General features: G+C 39.1%; 1 protein-coding gene across 4 annotated transcripts in view; it reads right to left on the bottom strand.

Moving 5' to 3' along the window:
* Positions 1–6,521: 6,521 nt before the first annotated feature.
* PAM (peptidylglycine alpha-amidating monooxygenase) overlaps positions 6,522–8,820 on the bottom strand; it is a 143,617-nt gene continuing 141,318 nt past the window's right edge. For all 4 annotated transcript variants that reach the window (XM_032205407.1, XM_032205406.1, XM_032205408.1 and 1 more), the window contains 2 exons: positions 7,708–7,764; positions 6,522–7,180 (listed from right to left, as the gene is read on the bottom strand). In XM_032205407.1, coding sequence (XP_032061298.1) covers positions 6,999–7,180; positions 7,708–7,764 — 239 coding nt within the window. In that variant the 3' untranslated portion in view covers positions 6,522–6,998. The remainder of the gene's footprint in view (positions 7,181–7,707; positions 7,765–8,820) is intronic.

Genomic DNA, 8,820 nt, shown 5'->3' with positions numbered 1-8,820 from the left:
AGGGGGGAGTGAGAGAGTGGTTGTGGGGTTTTGCTGCCCAGTATGGTAAAACAACCACACCGTTTTATTAAATTTAAAACATCCCAGAAAACAACAATCTTTCACTAAAAGTATTCTATGCAAGCACTCACAGTGTTTCAGTATGAAATAAAAACGTATCTCTCTTATATGTATCTCTCTTATTTGAATACTGCCTGAACTTTTGTGTAGCATTTGCCCATTTTTTGCTGAAGTGCTCTTCCATTCCAGCTTCAGACAATACTTGACATTTTAAAGTTTTTTCCCTCCATCTCCCTAGAACTGAATGTTCCCTGCTGGAGGACGGATGAGTCATGATTTGTTTTTCACAATAAGCAGTTAAATCTTCTGGAAATACTGCTTTTGAGATATAGATAAGTTTCCTTTATGCATTTGGGTACAACATCTGTCTGTCTCAATGACCTTTAGTAGCTGTATCATTTCTGTAATGACCTAACATCAAAATCTGTTTGCACAGTAACCTTGGTATTTTCAAAATAAGTAATGGAATATTTTATTTTTATTCTCATGGCAGTTGAGTGGATGCTTTCAATTAACTTATTGGAGTACCTGAAAATAAAACATGCAAGCACCCCCAATGCCAGAAACTCAGCACAGCGGCAGCTGTCCATCATGGCCTGAGAGCGTGCTGCTTGCCTGTGAATTCCACGGAAGAAAATGACACCTTAGAAGTCTGTAAGACAGGACACTTCAATTAGAAGGCTGAATAAACGAGGGGGAAATAGCAGTGTCTCCAGGAGATAATGGGTTTTACCTCTTCTACGCATACTGGAGGACCTATGGGCCTGGTGCTAGGCCTGCTATATAGGCCTGCAGGAACTGTTAATCCTGACAGGTGCATTCCCCTGCCACTTCTCCTTTCCTCCTGTGCTTTTACACTTGCAAACACAGTATGGGGCTGTGTAAGTTTGCAAACCACTGTATGTGAGTTGTTTGAGCTGCCTGTGAATTTGTCCCATGTATTGCTGCAGGCTCTGAGGGTCTGGGTGTCTAAACCACAGGGCTCCTGGCTGTGGTCTGTGCAGTGCTTCTTGCCCTGGTGCTGTGCAGAGCGTGATGGTGAGGAAAGGACCTGCAGCAGCTTCAGTAGCAGAAATTGCTGTGCTGTGAGCAGGGCAGGTCATAGGAAGTGCAGCAATCTCCGTCTGCAAGGCAGTGCTGCCCTGCTGCAGATTGCCAGTGCAGTGGCCCACAAATCACATGGATAAAACTTTCCATAATTTACAGGTTGTAATGTATGTGGTCCTTTTCTGGTGCTTGGTAAGAATTGCTTAGCTTTGATCAGAAGGAAGGGAGTACCCAGAACTGCAGCTGACAGCAAGAAGCAGTGCCTTGAATGTATAAAGTGATATGCAAGTGGGTTAAAAAGGAACAAATCAGATTTCACAAACTCAGTACTTCAAAGTATTTGACATTTTTTGACAATTTATGCCTTAAATCTCTCTACGCCTCACTGCCGCCTTCTGTACAAAATGAATAGCACCATGTCAGTTCTCAGGCATACTAAAAAAAAAAATAATCATAACTTCACAAAGCTGGCAGGCACAGCAGTGAAAACCTCCTAGAAAAAAAAAAAAAAAAAAAAAAAAGTCCACAGAAAAATTAGTTCTGTATTTTGCGCAGAATTTCAGTGATAGGTGGTTAATAATGCACGGGGTTCCCCATCAGAGGGATTAACTTGACTTTGAATGTTTGTCTTGTCAGATGCCATCCATCATTTCCACAGATTAAAGACCTAGAAAAAGAGCAGGAACTGTTCCTGTAGCAACAGGACAGGATTCGGCAAACTTTCAGCGGTATTTTAGTTTAGTTTTTCCATTTAGTTTAACTTCCATGCTCTGCGGGCCCAGGTACCTGGTGTGGTTGTGGGGTGGTCGCCTGTCCTGGAGGCCTTCACACCCTGCGCCCGGCACTGCCTCAGCCTCTGAGGCACTGAGAAAGTGGGGCAGCTACCAAAACTGTTTCTCCAGGAAGGCATTTCCTTCCCAGACTATGCTCTCATAAAAGGCTGCACATCGGTGTTTTGGCACTGCCTCTGTAGTTACACAACAGTTTTAGCATGTCAACTGAAAAAGAATTAACAATTTAACGCTTACTTCAAATGTAACTGTAGCCATACACACAGGCTTAGCATTTGGCTGAGTCAACACATTTCTGATTTTGTCAGTGGGCTGTAGTTCATTGCAGGTAGGGAAGGGAAATCCTTTGGAAACAACGATGGGAGGAAGGTTCTGGAAGCCACCAGGTTAAACGCAACCTGGAGCATGCTGCCTCCTGCTGGCACATTGGTTTGGGGGCACTGGCAGCCACTAACTCAAGGACTAGTTAAAAGACATCTGTGTGTGGAGGGGCAGGGAGAAATAAAGTATGATTGAATAGGTAGAAATGTTCCTGGGGAAATAGCACAGGCATCTGCCTGCCATTTTTGTGTCACTGGCTCTTTGCTTCTTCATGCAGAGGGAGTCAGCAAAACCTTAGGCAGGTAATGGAGTGGGAAACATCAGAATGTTAACTGGAGCCAGATAATTATGGAGATATAGATGTATTTCTGGGAGCAATGCAACCAGCGTTGTTTGAATGCTGCATGCCTGACCTTTCATGTAAGATATGTATCAAAATAGTCTGCTGGAGCACTAGGTAGCTCACACCATAACTGCCACTGGTGACAAATATTCAGTATAGCTTTGCAGTTTCCTGAGATCCAGCCTTCTTTAAGTACCCATTGAACTTTGGTGGCTGTGATCATGATCTTACAGAGAAGTGCCTGGAAAAAGCCACCCTTGCAGTTCAATGTGAGTGGTGCAGGGTGGGACCTAAGAGACACAACTTAAAAAGAAATCGCAACATTGTGGGATCCAGTCCTTTTTGCATTAAGACTTTTTTTTAAGCAAACAAGTCTCTCCTGAGCTGCAGCTTTAGGACATGCCAAGAAAGCAATAACAAATGTTGTGGCAGTTGTGGTTATCAAAGCACTGTGGGCTGGACCTGCAGTGGCTGGGACAGGGTTCTGCTCTTAACACCCATGTATTTAGAAAACAGATTCAACCTGCTATTGCTTGTGATGGCTAGGAACATGGGTTGCCATACCCCATTCTTACTTTTTTGTTTTGTTTTCTTTTCTTTTCTTTTTCTTTTACATTCTAATAATAATACTAAAAAGATTTTAGTTTCTCATATTTGTCAGTTTGAAAACTAACTGTAGTCAGCAATTAATAATTGTTTACCAAGTTTGCTTAACTGTTACGCCTATTTGCTAGGAACAAATTGTTCCATGGCGTTGTTAAAATGATACTTTTGGCGTAGGTCCCTAAAAAAAATTTGCATCTACGTCTTTTATGGTTTTTTTTCGTTTGTTTGTTTGTTTTTTTGTTCAATGAAATCACTCAAAGGATCACTTGCAGAATCTGTTGCTTCACATGCAACAAATTAATGGAAACACTAGCAGAAAGGACCTGAAGAAAAGATCAGTTTAGTATTTAGAAACATCTAGAGCAACTTGCAAGTTGTGTCTGATATAGCTCTTCCATGCACCTCTCCAAATACTTGTGTAGCAAAGCCAGGTAAGTGCTTCTTTTTGTTTTGAAAGCCCAATGTCCAGAAACAGCAAGAAGTTTGCAGGTTTTGCTTGGTTATGCAGATGAATCTCAGTATTTCACAGGAACTGAGGAGGAATTTGAGAGCAGTTACAACATAACATAAATTTTGCTTACAATTTTTGGTAATTTGCAATGACGAAAAAATATTTTCACTTTTAAGAATTAAAAACAAACAAACAAACAAAAACCAGGCTTGCTTATACATAAAGGAAAACCAGGGTGCTAAAACTTTAGGGTTTACTACCATCTATTTTACATAGAAAGTGCACTAGCATAATTTCAGCTCTTAACTGACATGAACTTTTTTTTTCTTTCAGTACATGGTTTCTGTACTGTGACCAACACTTAATCCTAACCCACTGTAACATGACAGATATTACTGACCTAAAAGTTCTGATAAGACATAAATAAATCTTTGCCGAGAAAGAAGCTGCTGCCATTTATTGTATTGATCTATAAATCCTCATTAACTACTACAGTGCACAGCATAATTAGAAAACCCTACTTAATCAAGATGCTTCCCAAGGAATCAATTAGCACCTAATGATACTTGTGGCAAGGATAGCCGCTTAACTGGGGTGGTAATTCCATGAATTCCATTTAACTGGGACACCTCCAGGTGACTTGGTGTTACCTGCCCGCTACAATCCAGTTCTCCCCATGACTGCTTGCAGTTACCTCCATGTGCCCCACGTGCAGCTGGCACACAGATGGCTCGCAGCTGGCTGCTGAATCACCCTGCACTGGTAGCCCGCTCCGCGCAGCCTCTGCCTTTCCTACCACTCCCAAGGGCCCCTGTTCAAAACAGGGAGATACGCTTGGTACTGCACCACCACAGAGAACAGTGCCTTGCTGGCTCATCAGCCTAAGTTGAATGGCAATATTCAGCCCCCAAAACAGCCAAGATTCTTCCATCTCAAAGCCATCAGCAGCTCTTGAAAGTTAGCATCATGTCTTTGGAGTTTTAAGATGGGCAAGTCTGTGTTTATTAAAAAATATGGTCTTACCAGAGACAATTGCTGTAATTTAATTAATCACAGGCATTCCAAATCCACTAGCTGAGACCAGATAACCAGCATTCAACACTTAATATATAAATAACAGTATTAGCAGCTATAACCTGCTAGGCTAGAGGATGGTCCATTCATTTATTAAAATCCTAGCGATGATTAAAGTCTTCCTTTATTGTATTCTTAAGATGCATCTTACTAAGAGTAACAGAGAAAGAACATCCAGCACCTTTAAGCAGGTTCAGATTTTCTGCCACCGTACCTGCACAAATTTAGAGGTGCACCCTTCCCTCAGAGGTACTCGCTGCTGGGAGGCAGTAGCTTGCCTGCCAACCCAGCTGTCTGCCCATGGCTTCTTTTAGAAACCAGCCTCTGAATTCTGGCGAGCAGGGACTGTGGCTGGTGTTGAATTACTCTGCCCTCACTCATACTTGTCATTGAACTGTGTTCAGCTACTCTTCTCTCAATATTTTTTTTGTTTTCAATTGGCGATAAAGATAAAATAAATGTCAGGAGGAAGGAGGTAGCTATATATAATCTTCAATAATCTAAAACCTGGAAGCAAAGAACACCCAATATCAGATTGGCATAATGTGAGCTATTCACGTGATAGAAAAACACATCCTCACTGATCACGTCTGATAAAAAGCTGATGATCTTTTAGATTTGATGACACATATACCACCTATGTTAGCAGTGCCACCACAGCTTTAATAGCTCTCATCAGAAACGTCCTGTAAACTAGTAATTACTTTTTTTTTTTTTTTCCAGAAAATTTAAAAAAGATCCTTCCTACCTTACGTCTTTATCCTTATATAAGATGACCAAAAGCCACAGCTAAAATAACATTGCCTTGCTTCCAAAAGCAAGACAGAAAAACTCTGTTTTCAGTGTAACATTAGGAAAATATAAAATAGTTGGAGAGGAAGCAACACTGAATACAGGCTATGAAATGGAGTTCTTTTCATCGCCAGCACTAGTCCGTTACAACACCTGCAATGACGATAATGAAGCAGTTTCATAAAACCCTGTGGCAATTACAGCTGTGTACACTCTGCTCATAATACAGTTTTTAAAAGAAGATTAATCATGCTCTGATCCTCAAACTAGACTGATAAATCGTGACAGCGTCACACAATGATTCACACCTAATTATCCTGGCTGTGTGAGTCATCTATCTAGCAGCTCTTCCAGAAGTCTTCTATTCAAAGAGGGAGTACATTACTGGAATCGGGACTACTCTTGTGTGAATGAAAAAGGAAGAGAGGAGAAACAAGAAAATCAGTACTACAAATCAGGTAGCACTGATGCCTACCCTGACTAATTTTCGTATGTAATTTGAGACACGGGTTTCCTCTTAGCTGTGACCATGTTTTATTAAAGTAAATACCCTGCAGTTTTATAATACAAGTATATTTCCTCTTTAAATCTTTAAGCTTGACTTTGTACATGTATATTAGTTATTAGTCTTAAAAAAAAAAAAAAAAAAAAAAAACAACCCCCCCCAATAAAGCAAACCTTGTGACATAGCAAAATATTTTCCAGCTTCCATACAAAATAGCACGTTTTATCTGCTAGTAGAAGACATTAAATCTTTTACTGTATTAAGTGGTCTGTGTAACTTTTACAAAAGTTGTATACAAAAAACTTAGAAAGTATGCAAAAATTCCAAAGTACACTCTGACAGCTAATGCTCTGCGAACACTTTATTACACAAATTACATTCAGCTTCTGAAAATAGTGTTCTAACAGTGGTACCATCTAAAAATAAGACATCCCAGAAACACATCAAGTCAAGAAGAAGAAAAAACAATTAAATAGATACTTTTTTTTTTTTTTCTTCAATGCAATATAATGCTAGTGATTTTAAAAAAATAGAAGAAGATTTAGCAGCTTCATTTTCTTGTGGCACTGTATTTTCTCTGTACTGCAACAGGTTAAGGACATTGAAGAGGAAAGGCACAAAAAAGAAATTGGCAACTGAATATTTATAGGAAAAATACTTTGTTGAAGCAGGTAATACGACTTATTTACAAATACAGAAAAGATCCCCAAGTTGATATGAGAAAATACTACTGCTTTAAATCAGTGCTGCAATTAGAAGAAGACTGTTTGTTTTATTAAGATGTTCACATAAAAAAAAACAACGGCACTGATATGAAACTTCCATACACTCCTCCACTTAAAAAACAGAACGAAAACCAAACAAAAATTAAAGAAACCAGTGTACAGCCCCACACAGACTAGTACAGTTTACAATTAAATACACAAAAATCTTAAACGTGCTTAAGGGAAATGGAATCTGACATTCTGGATTGAATCATATAATGGAGAACGCAAAGGTTGTCTTCATTCAGGATGATGAAGGTGCTGGTGGGGGTGGAGGTGCCGAGTACTCTTCTTCTGAATCTGTGCCATCATCTTCATCCTTCTCTTGGTCACTTCCTTCCGTGCTGAGTCGGTCAAACCCTTTTCGGCTGTAGCCTTTATGACTTGCAAAGAAGTTCCCCAGGTTAAGGCCACCACCACCTTTCCCTGTGGAAAAGAAACCCCTGTCAGAAGCTTTGCTTTCTTGTATGGGGGAATAAATATCTACGCAGTCAGCACTTCTTTTAAGTATCCTTCCAGAAAGTTTTTTTTAAAGGTCAGTAAAAGGCAAAAGAACTAATTATATACATTATGGAAGAGAAGGAAATTCGTCTTTAAAATAAAAGTTTCAAATGACTTTTTTTCCAGCATACATTGTTCCATTAAGAAGAGTCTTTATGCAGGTATCTGTGTTCCTACCACCTTGTCATTTTGACCATAATCTCAGAGCACTTCATCCCATTCACCAGATACGCTATGAGCACCACTCATCTTCCAGTGGTAGTGACACATCCTTTTCAGCAGGCAGATACTGACAGATGAGGAGTTTTAAAAGATACTTCCACAGAACACCTGTGGTTTGCCCCCGAGTCCTTGTTCTGAGAAAGTTCCGTCAAATCTCTTGTTCGCAAAAAGTGAACAAACGAAAAAGCCTTCATTTACTGAGTGCTTATAAGATCTTAACTGTTTCTTACCTCTAAGTCTGCCTAAAACTCTGCTCGAATTTGAGTCAAGTTTGTGTTCCCCATCAGCTGAAAAATAAGGTAGATTTAAAAAATGAGCTTAAAAATCATACCCTATGTTTAAGTAATTTTCTCTATTTTCTGACACAGAGCACAGACATTCATAAAAATTGATCAACAGCACTAAGAACACTGAATTTTCAGCTTCTTGATTAAGGTGAAGTTATAATTCCTAACAGAACAATCATGCAACAAATGCTTATTTTATGCCATTCAGCCATTAAGAAGATTCACATGTAAGTTATTTCTGAGAATTTCATTACTTCAGCTGTAACTTATAACATGCACTACATTCTGGCACACTGAAAAACACGGTGTGACATTTGAAGGTGGTATATATTCCATTCAGGCATGACTGGCTTTCTTGAAAGACAGCGATCTGTAAATTTCTTCAGATATGTTGGAGGATATATACTCTTGTTCAGCAGAGTATACTCTTCCCTGATTAATATTGCTATCCTTGATTTGAAGAAAAATAAAATGCCACCAAACTGTTTTTCTGTATATAGTACTCAGTTTCCATAAATTTGTGCAAGTTTATTTTACCAGTGTCACTCTTCGACACTGTAAATTTAGACACAGCTTCAATCAGAATCCAATGCGAAGATGCTGCTGTAGATCACAACCATTAATGACAGTACTGTAACAGTCTAGAGCATTAGCACACTAAGTGCTTGAACACTGAAAACAGTCTGAAGCAGATTTTAACACAGCAAATAAACATCCAGCTCAGTTACACTGTTGCACTATCAGACTGCTTAATTACCTAGTCTTTTACAGTATGTCCTAGCCAATGACAGTACTGTTATTTGCCAAAATATATATATTTTTGTTGTTTATCTTGATAAAGCTGTTTATGGCATACAGAAAAAAAAAGAAGAAAAAGAAGTGTAATGATCAAACTCGACTACAGTCTGTCAGTGTCTCAGAAACAATGCTATTATATAATATGAATTAAGAACAAATTTACATAACATTGTAATTATCAAGCAAAGATCTCATAGCAATGGAGAAAGGTGCATCATGGAAACATCTCAAAATTCATAAGATGGTAGGGAATAAGAA

Source organism: Aythya fuligula, chromosome Z (genome assembly GCF_009819795.1).
Source record: "Aythya fuligula isolate bAytFul2 chromosome Z, bAytFul2.pri, whole genome shotgun sequence".
Taxonomy (NCBI): domain Eukaryota; kingdom Metazoa; phylum Chordata; class Aves; order Anseriformes; family Anatidae; genus Aythya; species Aythya fuligula.
The sequence above is the reverse complement of the archived record's forward strand: the minus strand, read 5'-3'. Positions and strand labels throughout refer to the sequence as shown.